This window comes from Phoca vitulina, unplaced genomic scaffold, assembly GCF_004348235.1.
Source record: "Phoca vitulina isolate PV1807 unplaced genomic scaffold, GSC_HSeal_1.0 scaffold1, whole genome shotgun sequence".
Taxonomy (NCBI): Eukaryota; Metazoa; Chordata; class Mammalia; order Carnivora; family Phocidae; genus Phoca; species Phoca vitulina.
In genome coordinates, this window is record NW_022589704.1 from 37,433,310 (window position 1) to 37,453,338 (window position 20,029).

The following is a 20,029-nucleotide window of genomic DNA, read 5'->3' on the forward strand; positions in this document are numbered from 1 at the left end:
ATGACCTGAGCCGAAGGCAGATGCTCAACCGACTGAGCCACCCAGGCGCCCCTCTCTTAAAGGTTTTAAAACAGGAATTAACTGTTCTCAACATGCTTGCTGGCCTGATTATATCTAAAGGGTTTTTTTTCCTTTTTAGTTAGTTGATACTACCGTGGAGTTGGCAAACAAAGTAGGAGCGGCAGAAATTATATCCAGGATTGTGGATGATCTGAAAGATGAAGCTGAACAGTACAGAAAAATGGTGATGGAGACAATTGAGAAAATTATGGGCAACTTGGGAGCAGCAGATATTGATCATAAACTTGAAGAACAGCTGATTGATGGTATTCTTTATGCTTTCCAAGAACAGACTACAGAGGTAATGATACTAATTATATTATGGCAAATTGCTGCTGACTTTCATGTTTGTAAAACACATTTCAAGCAAATAATTATCACTAAAAAGTAATTGAATTTAAAATTTTAGAAATGCTCATGGTCTCATTCCAGTTGTCTGGGAGGAAATACTCTTTAAATTTTTAGATTTCATTTTGTTAAAACAATATTAGCATTTTTAAACTGTTCAGTCACAAACTGAATTCTAGTTCCCAGTGAATGTAGTTCTAAAATGTAACTTAGCTTTTCTTGTTTTAGGACTCAGTAATGTTGAATGGCTTTGGCACAGTGGTCAATGCTCTTGGCAAACGAGTCAAACCTTACTTGCCTCAGATCTGTGGTACAGTTTTGTGGCGTTTAAATAACAAATCAGCTAAAGTTAGGCAACAGGCAGCTGACTTGATCTCTCGAACTGCTGTTGTCATGAAGACTTGTCAAGAGGTAAACTTTTGTATCATATTCTTATTTCTTCACCAAATAGTTTCATGTGAATTAGTACCATTTTAACATTATTTTTTTTATTACAGGAAAAATTGATGGGGCACTTGGGTGTTGTTTTGTATGAATATTTGGGTGAAGAGTACCCTGAAGTATTGGGCAGCATTCTTGGAGCACTGAAGGCCATTGTAAATGTAATAGGTATGGAATTTGCTGGTCATATAAGAATTGTTTTGTTCTTTTAACTTTCTTTTTTTGTTAAAAGTAAAATACAGAATCATATTTAGGAGTTGAGTAATGGTTTCTGATACTTTGTTTTTTAAGCACTTCAGAATTACAGTGAAGTCGGGATGTCACAAAAGTCTTGTTTCCTTAAACTCATTTATATTGTACTTTAAAAAGAGAAAAGAGGGCAAGTTTAGGACCTGTAAGAGAGGTGGGAATAGTTACAACTCAAAAAACTTTGAAGTCCAATGGACTAGAGAATCCTAATAAAAATAGTGTCTCACCTGAAATGTATTCAGGGGGTGGGAGGAGACAATACTGAAATTTTAATTTAGTTTTAGGACAAAGTATTATATATTTATCTAACCTTGAATTAGTAAATGATTATGGCAGGTTTTTCCTGTCGTGTTGCAGGAATATAACCAGGGAGAAAAGTGAATTTTTCAAGTTGTCTCGTTTTATTTATGTCTAATTCTTTATCCATTCAGTTTTCTAACCCAAAGTAAAGACACAAGTATATTACAAATGCTCTTGGGTATGGAGAGCAAAGATTTTATTATTTAAGGACGTTATGATGAAGCAAACAAATGGTCTCTTATGTTGACTCTTTCATTGCAGCTGAACATGACTGTTGGGAAAGTAACTTCTGTATGGTTTAGAGGAGCCAAAATAACCTAGCAGGAGGTCAGAATAGCTGGCTGTGATAGCCACTGTTTTTCTCATTTTATTTAGTAAGGGGTTTTTATGCAATATAGGAGATCTTCAAACCATTGCATTTACATATAATCCCCAATTTAGCCTTGTCTTCTATTGAAGATAGCTGTTTGCCAAAAATCAGTTACTTGGCCACTTGTGGGGCTCTGGTTTGCAGGGAATTTTAAACCATATTGTTGATCAGGGTAACATGGGAAAAGCAATGGAGAGAGAATCAGAACAAGCAATTCTAGTTAGAGCAAGAGCCCCTGCCAGCTGCCTCCTTTTTTCTCTCTTCATAGGTGTAAATACCATCCAAGTATGCCCTGCATTGCAGGGAGACTGGAGATCTGTTTGTTTTGCAGTTAAAGGGTAAGGGGGCCCTTTCTGGAAAATTTTGCTTTAATTTACATGTCTACCTCTGGCTTATATTGTTGTGTATGGCCGGAAACATAAACTGTCCCCATATTTAAATGTGAGTGTACAAATACATTTCAGAACCAGATAAAACTTTTTTTTGTTGTTGAGTATCCATCATTCTTTAAATCACTTCACTAATTTCTTTCATTTCTATGCATAATCGGAAGTTTTAATAAAAAGTTAAAAACAATTCTGAGTCTGGTCAGAATCTGGGACTTTTTCTTTCCATAGGCAGCTGTAAGTTTATATTTATGCCTGGTTATGTATATTACATTGCTAAGTAAAAGGTAAAATGAACAAAGAATATAGTTCAAATGTTTATTGATAGTGTGTTGACTTCTGTTAAATAGGTATGCATAAGATGACCCCACCAATTAAAGATCTCCTGCCTAGACTCACCCCCATCTTAAAGAACAGGCATGAAAAAGTACAAGAAAATTGTATTGATCTTGTTGGACGTATTGCTGACAGGTAAGCAGATTACCTAAATATTTTTATGAGGTGTATTGGTTTTCACATTTAGCTACTTTTCATTTACTGCAAATTTGCTTAGTGCTTGCTTCGGCAGCACATGTACTGCAAATTTGCTTAATGTTGCAAATACATATAGTAAGATTATCCAGTGAAATTTTCAGTGAAATTTCAGTTTAGATGGTGATGAGAGGTGGCAATATAGTTTTAAGATTAAACCATCCTTTCTGAAGAGTAATATTTTTATTTAATGCTTAAACTGAGTAGGCGATCATGTTTTGAGAATTAATTTGTTTACCTTCTAAAATTTCTTATTATCAAAACAAATAACTTTTTTCTTAAATTAGGGGAGCTGAATATGTGTCTGCAAGAGAATGGATGAGGATTTGCTTTGAGCTTTTGGAGCTCTTAAAAGCTCACAAAAAAGCTATTCGTAGAGCCACAGTCAACACATTTGGCTACATTGCAAAGGCCATTGGGTGAGTATTATTTATTTTTATATATGTATTTTTAACTTTGTAATAAACCCATCGTGTTGGAGAAGCTTCTGTTTCTGTAGTAATCTCTAAAGGCATGGTATGAGTAATACAATTGAGAAAGCACATCATTTAACCACTGACCTTCAATTTTTGAGATGTTTTCTTAAATTTCAAATTAAAATAGTTTTAAAACAGTTTTTTTTTTTTTTAAATTAAAGATTTATTTATTTATTTTTAGAGAGCAAGGGCAAGGGGGAGGGATAAAGGGAGGGGGAGAGTCGTAAGCGAACTCCCGCACTGAGTGTGGAACCCGCTGCGGGGCTAGATCTCATGACCCTGAGATCATGACCTGAGCCGAAATCAAGAGTCAGACACTTAACTGACTGAGCCCCCCAGGCGCCCCTAGATGGAGAGTTTTAAAATTTACTCACACCTCAGATATTTTCAGAGAGGAAAATAGTACCATCTTTAGAATAATTCCAAATTTTTGTTGGTCTTTTTCAGGATATTGTTTAAAATGTTAGAGCCAGTTCTTAATAAAACAATCAGCATAATTTAATTCTCATATTAATGCTTTGTATGTGTGTGTTTTTTTTTAACATTTTATTTTGAGAGAGTGAGCAAGCATGAGCATGGGGAGGGGTAGAGGGAGGAGAAGCAGACTCCCCACTGAGCAGGGAGCCCACCATAGGTCTCGATCCCAGGACCCTCAGACCATGACCCGGGCTGAAGGCAGATGCTTACCTGACTGAGCCACCCAGGCACTTCAGTGCTTTGTGTTTTTTTGTTTTTTTTTTTAAGATTTTTTATTTATTCATTTTGACAGAGACAGCGAGAGAGAGGGAACATACGCAGGTGGAGTGGGAGATGGAGAAGCAGGCCTCCTGCGGAGCAGGGAGCCCGATGCGGGGCTCAATCCCAGGACCCTGGGATCACGACCTGAGCCGAAGGCAGACGCTTAACGACTGAGCCACCCAGGCACCCCTCAGTGCTTTGTGTTTTAAAAATAATTTTCTAGGGACGCCTGGGTGGCTCAGTCGGTTAAGCATCTTCTTTCAGCTCAGGTCATGATCCTAGACCCTGGGATTGAGTTCCTCATCAGGCTCCTTGCTAAGCAGGGAACCTGCTTCTCCCTCTGCCTCTGCCTCTCCCCACTACTCGTTCTCTCTCTCTCACTGTCTGTCAAATAAAATAAAAATAATTTTCTAAAATGAATCCACAAACAACCAAAATTATAACTATTAGATAATCTATGGTTATTTGCTTTTACTTCATCAGAACCAAACTAGAAGAAATAAAGGAATAGTCATTTTAGAAAATGAGATACCATGCATACATGGGGCTTAGTAACAGAAAATATTTTCAAGCAATAAAGCATAAAAGATTAATTAGATGGAATCTCCTCACCCTCTTTTTGGTAGCAGTAATAATTTATTTCAGCAGTGATACATTCAAGATATTTGCAGTGAATAGCTTTTGTGCTTTTTTTTTTTTTTTTTAAAGATTTTATTTATTTATTTATTTGACAGACACAGCGAGAGAGGAAACACAAGCAGGGAGGTGGGAGAGGGAGAAGCAGGCTCCCTGCCGAGCAGGGATCCCAATGTGGGGCTCGATTCCAGGACCCTGGGATCATGACCTGAGCCGAGGGCAGACGCTTAACGACTGAGCCACCCAGGCGCCCCACTTTTGTGCCTTTTTTTTTTTTTTTTAAAAGCTCTCGTGTCTTTCTAAGTTTGTGGTAAAATAAATGCTTGAAGAAGTATAGATGTAATAAAGTTATGTGGGAGGGAAGATAAGAAAAGGAAAGTAGATCTTGTGTGTTGGGGCATGAGAGACCGCAGTTTGGATACTGCCTAGCTCTAGTGGCCACGTTTTGACCACTCTAGAATTATTCATTTTAAGTGTCTGTCTTCAGCTCAGGTCATGATCTCAGGGTCCTGGAATCGAGCCCTGGGTCAGGCTCTCTGCTCAGCAGGGAGTCTGCTTTTTCCTCTCACTCTTCCTCTGTGCTCTCCTTTCTCTCGCTCTCAAATAAATAAATAAATAAAATCTTAACAAAAAAATAAGTGAAGTTCTTAAGTAGAAACAAGTGTCAGTGCCAAATGACTTTAAAGTATATTTTATCATTAAATTATAAAGTTCCCAATATTTACCATAAAGTTTTATTCCTTTGCACTTTTTTCTTTTCTTTCCCCCCCCCAAAAAAAATTGACTTATAATCTGACAGTTTGCTGACACATTGCCTTTTTTTCAGCCCTCATGATGTATTGGCTACACTTTTAAACAACCTCAAAGTTCAGGAAAGGCAGAACAGAGTTTGTACCACTGTAGCAATAGCTATCGTCGCCGAAACGTGTTCACCCTTCACAGTACTACCTGCCTTAATGAATGAATACAGAGTTCCTGAGCTGAATGTTCAAAATGGAGTGTTAAAATCACTTTCCTTCTTGTTTGAATATATTGGTGAAATGGGAAAGGACTACATTTATGCTGTAACACCATTACTTGAAGATGCTTTAATGGATAGGTAAGTGACCTGAATTAAATGCAAGGAAGTAGTTATAATTCTTCCTTTATTTTAGAACTTACTGGAATAATTATTGTATGACCTATTTGATATGATGCAGTTAAAGATAGGGAATACTGGCCTAGATTTTTATGAAACTGAACATGACTATTCTCTTCAAATAATATAAATGCTATAGTGGTTCCCCACATTTTCTCTTCCAAGTGCCCCCTCTCCTTTTTAATCCCCCTTTCATATCTTAGACCAAATACATTTTGAAAGCAGTAATTTGATAAACTTTTGTTTTAAAAATTAAAGTCAAATATAGAGGAAGTGATAAGCATGAGCTTATTGATGTGACAAAGAGATTGTCTTTTTAGCTTTACGTTACTGGATGTGAAGCAAAGATTTCCATTAGGCTTTTGAACTTCTGAACGTAGCCACACTATTCCCGTTTCAGGCCCCAGTTGTGCAGACAGTGGCCATTGATACAGTACTGCTTGAGCTGTTTGACAGATTCCTGATGCCTTTAACTGTCTAGATTGACCTACAACTTTAAACACAAAAGTAACTGGAGAATGTAAAGGGAAGGTCAAGGTCCAGGTAGTGGAAATGACTGTTTTGGCTCTTTATTTTTCAGGAAAGATAAGCTATTCAAATTAGAGCCAGTCCAGTTACTTTTGTGTACAGATTAAAGTTACTCATTCATGACCTTCCAAAAGGGAGACTTAATGGGACTCAACAAATTACCAGAAGGTATAAATGCAAGACAGAGACAGAACAGATATCGTGCTCTGTAAAAGCCTGGTCACCTGGGGCCCAGTAAACTAGAAGCAAATTGTTCATATTCCTCAGTGAGGGGTGCCTGAGCATCATAGTGTGCAGCCTTTGAAGTATGTGACCTGAAGTTAAAAATTATATTCGGTACTATTAAGTTGAGGTGCAGCTCATTGAAGATTACTAAATGAGAAGAAATAATATTTGGGAAATTTATTAATGGAGGAATACTGCTTTGCTGTGAGGTCTAATAGATGAAGCATTATTATAGTGATAATAAGAAAAGATACTAGTAAGTTCAGTGTGTTTTCTTAATACCTTTAAGGTGTTGTTACTTCCTCTGAAGTCTAAGAGTGTGAACTTGTTATTTATACCCACCACAAACTTGTTATCTGATGTTTGTACTCAGTTAAGTAATTGTTGAATAAATAGCTCAGTGATTTGTCATAAACATAAATGCAGTTAACATGGGAGATGATAGAATTCTTACTCTAGGTTTGAAAAAAAATTTGTTCCTTCTCCCTAAATTGCATTTTTGGATGAAACTTAAAATTTACAAGGAAAAGGATTTAATTTTAGTTATCTCTTACATACCAGGATTGAATTATTTTTTCAAGTCTGTTACGTTTATAGAATTCAAAATGAGATATTACTGTTACTCATATCGAAGAGTCATGTGTCCCCTCTTTAGTATCATACTAAAATGTACGCTGCACACGGCGCTTTTGCTCATACTTCTTTCACAGGTTGATTAGGAAATATGGTTTATTTTTGAACCACAGTGAGGTTTGAATCATTAAAGTGAATGTGCTCAAGTAGAATTATGTCATTCTAAAGGCATTCTATATCAGATACATAAGGTATGAGATGACTGCACTGAATTTGTGATTTAGTTTCTAATTAGGGCAGGCAAATATTTGTAAAACTAAGACTATATCTTAACAAAGAGCTTTTTTCCCCACCCTGTTACAGGGACCTTGTGCACAGGCAGACGGCTAGCGCAGTGGTGCAGCACATGTCACTTGGGGTTTATGGATTTGGTTGTGAAGATTCCCTGAATCACTTGTTGAACTATGTATGGCCCAATGTGTTTGAGACCTCTCCCCATGTAATTCAGGCAGTTATGGGAGCCCTGGAGGGCCTGAGAGTTGCCATTGGACCATGTAGAATGTTGCAGTATTGTTTACAGGTAAGGTTAAGATTTTTAAGGGCTTACTCAGAAAAATAATTTAGTTGAATTAAGTCACTATTCCTAATTATGAATAGGGTATAGGGAAGACATTTGTGGGGGGAGGAGAGATTACATTTTGTCTTTGCTTGTTGCAATTTTGTGCATTTGTCAGGTTTTTTTTTCCTCTTAAAGGGAAATGTTTGGAATCCTATATCTTTGTGGGTTTTTTGGTTAGTTGTGCTAAGGTTATGTATGTTATTGAAAATTGAAATAATATATAACTTTTAATTATTCTAGGGTTTGTTTCACCCGGCCCGGAAAGTCAGAGACGTGTATTGGAAAATTTACAACTCCATCTACATTGGTTCACAGGATGCTCTCATAGCACATTACCCAAGAATCTACAACGATGATAAGAACACCTATATTCGTTACGAACTTGACTATATCTTATAACTTTATTGTTTATTTTGTGTTTAATGCACAGCTGTTTCACCTCTTAAACTTGCTTCGATTTGGTGATGTAAACTTTTAAACATTGCAGATCAGGTAGAACTGGTCATAGAGGAAGAGCTAGAAATCAGTAGCATGATTTTTAAATAACCTGTCTTTGTTTTTGATGTTAAATAGTAAACGCCAGTAGTGACCAAGAACACAGTGATTACACATGCTATACTGGAGGGATTTCATTTTTAATTCATCTTTATGAAAATTTAGAATTCATTCCTTATGTTTAAAGGGAATGTTTAATTGAGAAATAAACATTTGTGTACAAAATGCTAACTTGTGTGTGTTTTTTGAACATGACTTGTAAAATGCGGAACTTTGATAAAGTATTGGTTTGTGTAGAATAAGTGGCTTAATTTTATTTTCTGTTACCTGGTTTATAGAAAGTAGCTAGAATATAAACTATATAAAGTGATGGCATCTTTGTCAAATTCCATTGTTCTGTTGATAATGACATCAAGAAGAGTAGCTTTGGGGGTGTTCACCTCAAACTAGCACAACCGTTCCATCACCATAGAAAATATAGCACCTTTGCTAACCTGTCTTGCATATACTATTTTGCACTTACATAGCGCCTTTCATCTCTTGATTTCTCAAAATGCTTTATGAACATGTTTAAGAGAAGTGATTCAAGTCTAACTCTTGAGTCTGTGGTTAGAAGGTGGGGAAGGTATCTTTACTTCAGATCTGCTTTCTACCTAAGTATTGCTAATAGAATAAGACAATCTTTGGGCTCTTTCCCATGTCATAAGCCACTACTCAACAATGTATTCAGTAAATACTTGTTGAACACCTGCTGTATACCAGTCACTGTGCTTAGTGTAGGGGATGCAAAGGTGCTTTTGACCTGCCCCTTGCCCTTAAGAAATTCAGTATACTGAAAAAGAGGAGACACAGCTAGTGACTTATGTGCTATTACTTATGTACTGTGATACACAATGGCAGCGGCTAAAATCTCTAGGTTTGCTTACGTTGATCTGTAGGTGTCAAGCATAAATTGAAACCATTTAATTCTCGAGGAACCAAGCATTAAGGCAGTACTTACTGTTTTGGCAACAACTTTAAATATATTTTCAGCTTTTCCTAATTTCCTGACCAAAAATTTCTTCGTTTTAGTCCTTTTACTACCCATAGCAGTTTTGTCTCCTTTGGTTAGTACTTTGGTGAACTTTAATGGGAAATGAGATTCTGTAGCAGGGTCAGCATGGGGTGACTCTGCCATTGTAAGTAAAACTGTTCCGCTGGGACAAGGAGGTTTGTTCCTCCAACTGTTAACACTTAGGGCCTCCTGTTTTGGAGGCTTACGTGACAGTTTGTAATTGGCTGACTTTTACAAAATTAATACTGAGCATTAGCTGACTCTTCAGGCAGAATTTATAACTCCTTATTGTTCCTTGTGTAACATAACTTTGTGAAAACATGTCAGTGTGTACTAAAACAAATTGCCCAAATAATCTTTTTATTCTTGAAATTTTTGTAATAGTAGCCCCCATGTAACTTTACATCTTGCTGTTCCCTGTAGTTTATGTCAGATGACCTTCAGTAATTTCTAATCATGAGAATTGAAGAAAACGATTAGGTTTCAAAGCCAAAATTTGGTTTTAAACCAGTCTTGGAAAAATTTAGTTGTATTTTCACTTCAAGTACTTGGGTAACTTCAGTTTGCTTGGGCCCTGGCTATTAATGGAAAATATATCTGCTTTGTAGTGGCAATGTGGAACAAAGGAGACCGCCTTATATGACTTACTGATGCGAGTAATTTGAAGACAGGTGAGGGAAATACAGCAATGACTTTAAAGGATGGGACCAAATAGAGGCTCATAGACGTTTGGATAATTTTATATGCTTATTGAATAAGGAAAGCATTTTGTGACATACCCATGTGAAAGACGCTATGTGAAGTTTTAACTATCTTTCAGAAGACTTTTTCTTTCGCACTTTCTTTTGGTGTTTCTTAAAGCCAAACTTAAGCAGGAAGAAAATGTTCTTAAGGGGTGACAGTGGGTGGGTTTTTCTGTGGGCTTTTGTTGGTTTTTCTGTGGGCCCTCTAATGGAATTGATCTCTGGCTGTTCAATTTTTTCCTATTGTATTTTTAAAATTTGTTGTACGGTGCCCTGTGAGCATCAAGTACCACCAGATGAATAAAACTTACTCTGTCTAAAGTCTTAGACCAGTTTTTAATCTTAGTTGACTGTATTGTTGTTGCACTACACTGTTGTGGTTGTGCCGTTTAAATAATATTGAGCTCTTTGGGTTTTCCAGACGAGGGAACTTCGTATTTGAAAAACCAAAAAACTTTCTTTAAATAAGAAAGGAACTGGAAAATTCAGTTGCAGCCATATAGGTTTAATCGTTTGATTCTTTGGTTTCTAGTGCCCCTTAAATCCCATAGTTTAAAAGAAATAGAAGCTACAGCTATTGCAGGGTTTTTCAACCTTGGCATTAACCGTTTTGTTGTGGGGGCACTATCCTGGGCATTGTAAGGTGTTGAGCAGCATCCGTGACCTCAACCCACTAGATGCCACTAGCACCCACCCTAGTTAATGACAACTAAAAATGCCTCTAGATTGTGCCTCATGTCTTTTGGAGGGCAAAATTTCCCTAGGTTGATAACCATTGAGACTTGTTCAGACAGGACTCCCGTCTGATAAAATTAAAGCATCATGTATAAAGCATTTCATTTTGGGCAGCATTTGCCTGGGAAGTAACTAGAAATACTATTTTGCAAATACTTAAACACCTACCTTGGATAAAGTGCCACATTAGTCTTGGGGAAGGCAAGCTGAAAGCGTGTAAGATGCTGACTGACATCTCTCTGGTCCTCAGTCTTGTGGCCCAGTTGGAGGCAAGTGTGTAGTGCAGGGACAGGAGTGCCAGTGGCTCGGTGTTCCTCTTGGAATGCAGTTGTTCAAGGCCCTGGTTGTCACCTGTGGGAGGTGAGGTGTGTGATACGGTGGGAGGCAGACAGGGCACGGAGAGCTCCCCCGCTTTTTAAAAAAAAAATGGATAGGAAGCCATAGAATTTAAAGTGATCTGATAGAGAATTTAGATTTGCAGGGATAGTCAAGGTTTATAGTAGGCAAGCGGAAGTAAGTAATCTAGAGAGAGTAGGTTGGTGACATTTCTAGCGTTCATGCTAGAAAAACTAAGTTTCAAAATTTTGTTGTTTATTATTTTATAATCTAAAAAGACTGAAAGGACATGCTTGTATATCATACTGGACACAGACTTTTTAAAAATGGCCTAATACATTTTTTTGGAAGGAGATTTGTAACAAGTTAGTGAATGAGAAGCTCTGGAGGAGATTTAGACTGAAGTCCTTTCCTGGAATATGTTTGTACTGGGGAGAAACTCGCAAATAGGAAAAATTGTTAATTGTTCCTATGTCTAACTATACCCTAAACTTCAAAATTTTTTCAAATACTGAAAAAAGTTGCAAGACTAGTACAATGAACACCTGTCTGTATCCTCCACCTAAATTTAGCAATTAAAATTTTGCTAAATTGTTCTCCATATTTTTTAAAATACTGTATTTTTATGAAAGTTTTCTGTCAGTATTACTGTAGAGAAATTTGAGACTATATAAAACAGAAGGAGGCTGATGAGCAAGAGAAAGCAGGTAACTGAATGAGTTTCTTGTGAGGTAGAAAGAGGTGAAGTCAGGACACATGGATTTTCTTGAACAGGAAGAAAAACCTTTCCCTGAATCCGTAGGAAGTCAGTGTGGTGGGTTGTAGGCATGAAAAATTGCCCATGGTGTATCAGCGAGTAGCAAAAAAAGAAAAACAGTTCTACTGCTACTTCAGAAACAAGTAGACATAAATGAGGAAAATCAAACTTGTGCAAAAAATTCAAAGTTTAAAAACCTGGTGAAGTTTAATAATTTGTATGCATAGTGTGTAACATGTATAATGTATAATATGCAACTGCATACTCTGTAGTTTTAATCACCAGAGCAGAATGTAATTTACACATTTGGGAAGAAAATCACTTAGCACGAACAGGATCACCAAGGAAGAGCTAACTCTTCATGTGCCAATATCTAGGGCATTGCTACTCAAGAGTGTGGGCTGGAGATGAGCAGCATGGGTGTCACTTGGGTGTTTTTTAGAAATACAGACCCTTAGGTGTCACCCCAGACCTACTGCATGAGCATCTACATTTTAGTAAGATCCTCAGGTGATTTATATGTGTATTAAAGTTTGAGAAGTGATCGTCTAGGGCACCACTCCATCCCAATGTGGTAAGGTAACTTCTATGATTAATAAGAGGGATGGAAGTGTCTATGGAGGTGTGGAAGTAGGCCTAATGACAGACAAGAGGTAGTCAGAACACCCCTAGGATGGTACTTTATTGAAACCTAGGTGAAACCAAAAGGGAGGGAACAAAAGAAGGAGACATTTTGTTTTTGTGTAAAATCAATTGCTTTTTCTAGTAAGGCTGTGCTGTGGACTGAATGCTTGTGTCCCCCAAAACTCATATGTTGAAACTAATCCCTAATGTGATGTATTAGGAGATGGAGCCTTTGGGAAGTGATTAGGTCCTCGGGATGGAGCCCTCTTGAATGGGATTAGTGCCCTTATAAAAAGAGATATGAGAGCTAACCCTTTCTCTCTACTCTCTGCCTTGTCAGGAAAAGATGGCCACCTGTAAACCAGGAAGCCCATGAGCCCACCCTCTCCAGATGCTGGATCTTGCTGGCACCTTGATCTTGGACTTCTCAACCTCCAAAACTGTGAGGAATAAATGTTGTTTAAGTCACCCAGTCTATATTGTCTGTTATATTCTGCTATGGCAACCTGAATTAAGGCTGGTTAGGTCAATGCAGTTAATAGAACTCAGATGTATATCCACATTGCCTCTCCTCCAGACTAGTTGACACTGGTTGTAGAACTGTGGACTGAAGAGATAGAGGCTGGTTCTCTAGAGGCCAGTGTGAGCTGGCTTGGGGCCAGAGCCACACAGCCTATTAAAAATCCTCTCCCTGCCTTTACCATGTCCCGAGGGAAGATGAGAACAGGGAGTCAACATAGTATAGGCTTACCAGTTGGTTCTAGAGTTTGTCATATCCAGGTTATAAATCCAAGTCCTGGATTCATAACTGGATATTACACTTAGTGACTGTGTGGCCTTGGGCAAGTTATTTGACCTCCGCTTGGGTTTCCTAATTTGTGAATGGGGACAATAGTACCTACTTCAATAAGTGGTGCTCCTTGTGAAGATTAACTGAGATAATGCCCCAGAGGTAAAATGCCTAAGTAAGCATAGGGCTTAGCAAATGCTGCTGATACAGTTTATTATTGTTATTATCATGAGGAGAGCTCTGTTGTCATTACTGAAATTAGAGGGGATGGAGATTGGTAGGTGGCTTGAGAAGAAGTAGTTTGGAAATAACTCTTGAGGGAATAAGAAGGAACTCATCAGGGACATTTAAGATGTCCCAAGGGAGGGGCGTCTGGGTGGCTCTGTTATTTAAGCGTCTGCCTTCTGCCCAGGTCATAATCCCAGGGTCCTGGAATCGAGCCTCACGTCAGGCTCCTTGCTCGGTGGGGAGTCTGCTTCTCCCTCTGCCCCTCTCCCCAGCTTGTTCTCTCCCTCTCTCTCTCAAATAAATAAATAAAATACTTAAAGGGAAAAAAAAAAATGATGTCCCAAGGAATTGCGGGATATTCTCTCGTATTGTTCAACAGCCCAGGTAGATGGAGAATGTGTTCAGTTGGATTGATCAGCTGGACTGATCAGCAGAAGAAGCAAGAGGATTAGGGGATTGATGTGAGTGCAATTGAAGTCTTGAAAGTATAGATTTGCTGTTCAAATCTTCAAATCATTTTAGAAAGAACTGGTGTCACTCAGTGGTTAGAAGCACACCCTTCAAATTTCATTTCTCTGGAGATAGTGCATGATTCTGCGTCAAATACTTTAACGAGCTATGCAGTCCAACACATTTTTATTTTCTTACAGGCATTTTTACATTTTCATTGCACTGAATAATCTTGAACAAATGACCTATTTGGCTTTTGAGTTGATGAACTCATACCTTTAAGGGGATTTGAGAAATGTATTCTCAAGCGTGTAAACAGAGTATCTACAACTTAAGTCACAAGGACTTCATTAGTTCATTCGTTTATTTGACATTTATTTACTAAGTGCCAACTATTAGTAGGCTAGCTGCTGTAAGTACAGTTGAAAAGATAGAGGAGAAAATATTGAAGTAACAGTAATAGAGAAGATAATGCCAAAACAAAGCTGCAGGTCAAGTTCTTGGTGAGTGCAGAGGACAGTGCTTCCTTCATGTCAGAGGAGGAAAGAGAGTGTGGTCAGGAGGGAGCTTGAGGAAGAAGGCACACTTGAACTTAATTTTTGAGGGAAAAGTCAGACTTGCCCATATGGTGCTGCAAGGGAAGGATAGAGAACTTTAACAAAGTAGCTTGGATTGTGTCTAAGAAGGTGTGGGCGGGTGGGCAGCCCTTAGTGATAATAAATAGTGGAAGATCAGATGTATTCCCAAGAAGTTAGGTCCAAGTAGGTGGTATATCTGTTCATACCTGAATTTCCACCACCAAGAAAAAAGTTCCCTTCCTTATTGGGTACCCAGTACATCTTTACTGAACAAATGAATGAATGAGATATATTTTGGCTTCAGTTTATGGAAATCTTCCAAGGCCACTTTTTAAACTTTATAGGCAATGAGTAACCACTAACAGTTCAGCATTCATTTATTCAACAGATATTTTTTGAAGGTTTTAAAGGGAAATGGCATGAATTGAATCGTGTTACAGGGAGATTAATATCCCTAGGTTCATTTCCTTGATCCAGAGCATAGATTTACATAAAGAGTTTATCCAGCAAGTGTTGTCAGAGCAGAATTAGTTCCAAGAAGACACTCAGACTGATTAAATCATGCCCCCTACCAAACACCCTTCTTTCATCTCCTTCACTGGGACACTGTGGCCCCTTGTGTTGGTCATGCCTCAACAGTAGCCCACCACTGCAGGATATAGGCCAGTCATGGAAGGAATTGTTATCAACCTGGTTTTGTGTTCTTCAAATTACTTGCTTGTTTGCTTCTTTCCCTAAAAGTCTAACATTTGGGGGGTCTGGAGGGTGCTAGAAAAATGATATTTTTAATATCACAAAGAGATCTAGAATATTCTGTCATTTTCAGGGGGAAATGGTTTAAATAGTGAACCCTCCAAAGATCATGGCTAATCTGACTTGCAGACTGAGGGGCTTCCTGGACATTTTCCACGTGAAAAGTTGGGATGGATGAGCTGGTGTGTTCGTGGAGCGTGGCACTACAGCTCTCTGGCCACCCGCCCCAGGAGATCCCATAGACATGTCGTGACAAGGTAAGGAAACAGAAGCGGTTAATGCTCCGCAAATCAATGCCATTGCTCTGTCTTCACTCCAAATTATATATGGAGCCTACTTTTAATATTTCTCTTAGAGGAAAAGAAATCCTCTTTTTGCTCTAATAAGAAAAAGAAGTTTGTAATTAGATGCTAATGTCATTCATCTCTGTCCAAGAAAGGCTATTAAAGGGGGTCAAGCTGTCTAGTCCCTTTGATGCAGTTACTGAGTTCAGTCCTTGGAAGTTTACCATAGCATACCTGGGGTCAGTCTCTCCCTTCAACGTTTCAAATGATTTGGATTTCTAGAGGAAAAAAAGTGGCCTGATTAGGGATGGATGCTAGCTTAGTATTACTTGACATTATCTTGGGTAAAAAATAAAAGGGGCTGAAAATTAAAACTCTGTTTGAATGCAATACTGTTCTCTTGTGTGCTGAAATTTTTCTCTTGCTAGTTTTAACAAGAATCACTTAATTAACAGGGCCCTAGTAGAGAAGAGAGAATCATTCCTGATTCTGATAAGATTCTAAAACAGTGAGGTATGGGCAAATAAAGAATGTTGTCACGATTAGAACCTTGGTGTTCAAAAGGAAAAATTATGAAATCTTCATTCATTCAATGAGCAATTTAGCAACATGCCTTACATTTGATTAGTGCTTTATAATTTCCCAAACCCCTATTTGCTTGTTTGTTCCTTACAACAAATGTGAGGTAGACATTTATTATGCCCATTGTACACAGGAGCAAATTAAGGCTCGGTGAGGTTAAGTGGCAGTGCCATCATTTGAACCCTGGCTGGTCTGACTCCAAGCCGATGGATGCTTTCTTTCCACTGATGCATCTGTTCGGTGTTATTTTTTAACTATTTTAACTATTGAAATTAGTTTTGATCCTGTTGTTCTGGACTAATGAGAAATATGTCATTTTTTTTTTGAGGGGTGTTATGTTCTTACAAAATCCTTTAGGACTGATAAAGTCAAAGAAGTTACCAGGAGACCAGGAGAATGGAAAACCTTATTATAGAGTATAGAAATAAATGCATATTTAATGTTTGATAGAGAGTGAACTAAAAGGAAAGAAAAAAATAATGGAAAACTTTTGCCAAAAGGCTGTTCAAAAGGAAAACATGACTTATTGAAAGATGAAGCACTACATGGAAATGAGATAAATAATGGAAACCTGTAAATGATTAATGTCTTGGTGCATGTGTATTCTGACAAAGACAAAACTGCTTTCATGAGGTGAAGCAATATGCCTAGCACTGAGGGAAAAAAGGGGAAATGAGCACTAGATTTTAAGTATCTGCCATAGGTTGAGTTTTCAAATACCATAGACGATCACTGGGTTTCTTTTCCCTTGGTATTTCTTTCTGTTGTCTTGTGAACAGTAGATTTGATGATGTGCAAATCTTTATTGACAATTTAATGGCTCCCTCTCCCCATTCAGGTCTTAAGATAGTGTCCTAAGTTAGCTAGCACAATATTTCCTTTTTGTGGGTGTAAATGGAATGCTTGCTGAGCACAGGGCAACTGCTGGTAGCTTAGTGGGCTTTTCTGCCCAAATGGCCACCTCAGGAATTCCTTTTGCTCTCCTTGGTCTTGACCTCTGGCCCAGCTATACCCTGAGGCAGTGAGGTGAAGTGGCCCCCAGCTGAGCAGCCCTCAGGCAGAGGAGTGGCGGCTGGGCTGCTGGGAGTAAGCTCACCACATAATTCAGTTCCCCTCATGCCTTGCCACTCTCTTCTGGGCCTCCCTGCCCTGGCACAGAGAGTCGCTGCTGTCTGGTAAAGCCCTTTACTTCCTTCTTCACTTGGCTGGCTCCTGCTCTGTCTTTGGAAACAGTCTCCTTTTACTTCATTTGGAACCCACTGGCTAAGGTGCTGCCCTGATAATGCTCTCCCAGCCCCTGGTGCCCACACGCATCTTCTCCCTCTGTGTCGAAGTTGCCCATTTGCTCATGTGTCTTCCCGAGTGGTCTGTGAAAGACGTGAGCCCATGGATGGGGGGCCCAGCACCTGTCTGCTGCTCGGGGCATGTGTGCCGAGGGACTGAGTGAGTGAGAGCTCTCTGGAATTATTTCAGACAGTTGTGCAAGTACTTCTAGGCAGTAAAGCAGGCAGGCACATTTCTAAGCAAATACTTCTTTGGTATTAATTGACAAGATGTGAAAATATCCCATGTCGTCATGCGATTGAGGAAATCATATAAAACTGCTGTTCTATGAAAAGCTTTGTTCAAAAAATTCTATTTCCTGCAACCTTCTTAGCTTCTGACAGGGGGCAGCAGAGCCCATGAAAACTAAAGTTGGCTGCTTTTTACTGGTGGTTTGAAAAACTTTGGAGTAAGACCTTTAACAATTATCAGCAGAAATCAGCCCTTGATATCTGACAAACCTCACTGTGGAATAAAGACTTTAAGGTAAAGGCTAGCTTTTATTAATTCAATATTCTTTGAAGGCACTACAAATGGTTTATTTTTTTTTTAAAGGAAAAACACTTTATCATTTTTTAATGCAAATAGCCATCTCCCTCACTTTATTGCTGAGTAGGAAAAACTCTTCTTTCTGTGTGTTTCTCCTTTACTACTCACACAGAACATTTCACTTCGGACACTCCTGATCACCAGATGTGTATGGATTTTTTCCCCCACCAAGCAATTCTCTGCAAGACCAGCTGGGTGTCCTATAATTCAGTTCAGTTCCGACACTATCTACCAGGAGTTAGCATAGATCCCACAGGTTAAGGATTCAGTCCCACAAGACACTCCCCCCCCCCCCCCCCCCTTCAGATGTCAGATTCAAGTCCTAGATTGTTACCATATTTCTGACCTACTGGCTATAAATCGACGTACCCACACACCCCTTATTGAGATCAGTAATTTGCTAGAATGGCTTGCAGAACTCAGGGAAATGCTTACTTACATTTACTGGTTTGTGATAAAAGGATGTGCTAAAGGATACAGATGAACATCCAGATGGAAGAGATGCAAGGGGCAAGGTATGTGGGAAAGGGCACAGAGCTTCTGTACCCTCTCCCAGAACACCACTCTCTCAGCATCTCTACGGATTCACCAACCTGGAAGCTCCCCAAGCCCTGTGCCTTTGGGATTTTTATGTAGGCTTCATCATGTAGCCATGATCGATCATTATCTCCATTTCCAGCCCCTCTCGCCTTCCTGGAGGATAGGGGATGGGGCTGAAAGTTCTAAGCATCTAGTCGTGACTTGGTCTTTCTGATGACCAGTTCCCACCCAGGAGCCCTACAAACATTTCCTCATTAGAACAAAAGATGCTTCTATCACCTAGGACATGCCAAAGGATATAGGAACTCTGTGTTAGGAACTGGTGTCAAAGACCAAATATTACAGCAAAAGGTGTTCCTAGTGCTCTTATCATTTAGGAAGTTTAGGAGCTCTGTGCCAGGAACAAGGGGCAGAGGCCAATATATATACATATTTTTTTTTTCACAATTATAAGGTCTTAAAAAAGATGGGTGCCTATTTTTGCCAGTGACTTATAATGCTAAGGCATGAGATATTTCTAGTTGGTATTAGGGAGAATGTCAGCATTGGTAAATTATTACCTGATTCTGTGGCTAATCCTCCCCTCACCCCACCTTGGGGAAAAAAAGACAAAGTAAATAAGAAAAAACACAATGTAATGAAAGCAATTGAGATAACTACCCCAAAAAGCCAGAGCCTAAATTGTCCCTCCCCTGCCCATTGTGAAATGAGTCCTTTGGTGTCGGTCCCATGTCGCTCACACCTTTCTGTGCAGTAACCAGTGCATGGCCTGGCATGTAGCAGGCTCAGCAAACTTGTATGGTTGAACAGACACTCTGGCCTGATCATATGTAACTTCTCCAGGGGAGTTCCTGAGCTGTATACCACATCTAGTTGTCCCATAAATACATATGGGTGAGGAATTTGCACTCAGAAACATGATCACTGTAGGCATATACTATCCCAGGTCTAATTTTAGAGACTCTGTTAATGTGTTTTGTTTTGTTTTTTCCTCCTTCCTTCCCTCCCTCCCTCCCTTCTTTCCTTCCTTTCTTTATTAATTTTAAGTAATCTCTATGCCCAACATGGGGCTCAAACTCACAACCCTGAGATCAAGAGTCACATGCTCTACTGACTGAGCCAGATGGGGGCCCCAATGTGTCATATCTAAAAAGATGCAAAGATGAACAGGGGATGGAAAATGGGCAAGATTCCACGTGGTTGCCTGGTGGGTTTGCACAGGTAAGAGACATGCAGGTGAGCTGGGTCTAGCTGGCAGAACTTTGTCCCACAGCCACACAGCCTGAAATCAGGAATAACAAAAGAAATTAGCAAGGTGTCATTAAGTCCTCTGATGTCCTTCTCCCTCTTAGTCTAGAAATCAGCTCTAATTTTCAACTCTCCCTCCTTCCAGCTGTATCTTTGTTGCTGTATCTTTGTTACACAGGGGCTTTCCATCTTTTTATTATGTTAACGATTAGACCTTTGTCCCCCATCCCTGTTAGGTTCTCTTCATAATTTTCAGAGGCAGATTTCAAAACTGGGTTCTTGCTAATTAATAAGAGCCTGGCCATTTCTTTTAATAATCACTCTTATACTGACTTCACCTTT

General features: G+C 38.9%; 1 protein-coding gene across 3 annotated transcripts in view; it reads left to right on the plus strand.

Moving 5' to 3' along the window:
- Window positions 1-10,270, plus strand: part of SF3B1 (splicing factor 3b subunit 1) — a 61,435-nt gene extending 51,165 nt beyond the window's left edge. For 2 of the 3 annotated variants that reach the window (XM_032405570.1, XM_032405579.1), the window contains 8 exons: window positions 140-361; window positions 637-819; window positions 906-1,017; window positions 2,505-2,625; window positions 2,973-3,104; window positions 5,362-5,634; window positions 7,363-7,579; window positions 7,859-8,338. In XM_032405570.1, the coding sequence (XP_032261461.1) occupies window positions 140-361; window positions 637-819; window positions 906-1,017; window positions 2,505-2,625; window positions 2,973-3,104; window positions 5,362-5,634; window positions 7,363-7,579; window positions 7,859-8,017 (1,419 nt within the window). In that variant the 3' untranslated portion in view covers window positions 8,018-8,338. Of the gene's footprint in view, window positions 1-139; window positions 362-636; window positions 820-905; window positions 1,018-2,036; window positions 2,107-2,504; window positions 2,626-2,972; window positions 3,105-5,361; window positions 5,635-7,362; window positions 7,580-7,858 lie in introns of all 3 variants that reach the window. The other variant, XR_004299579.1, reaches the window with a different exon arrangement.
- The last annotated feature ends 9,759 nt before the right edge of the window (window positions 10,271-20,029 follow it).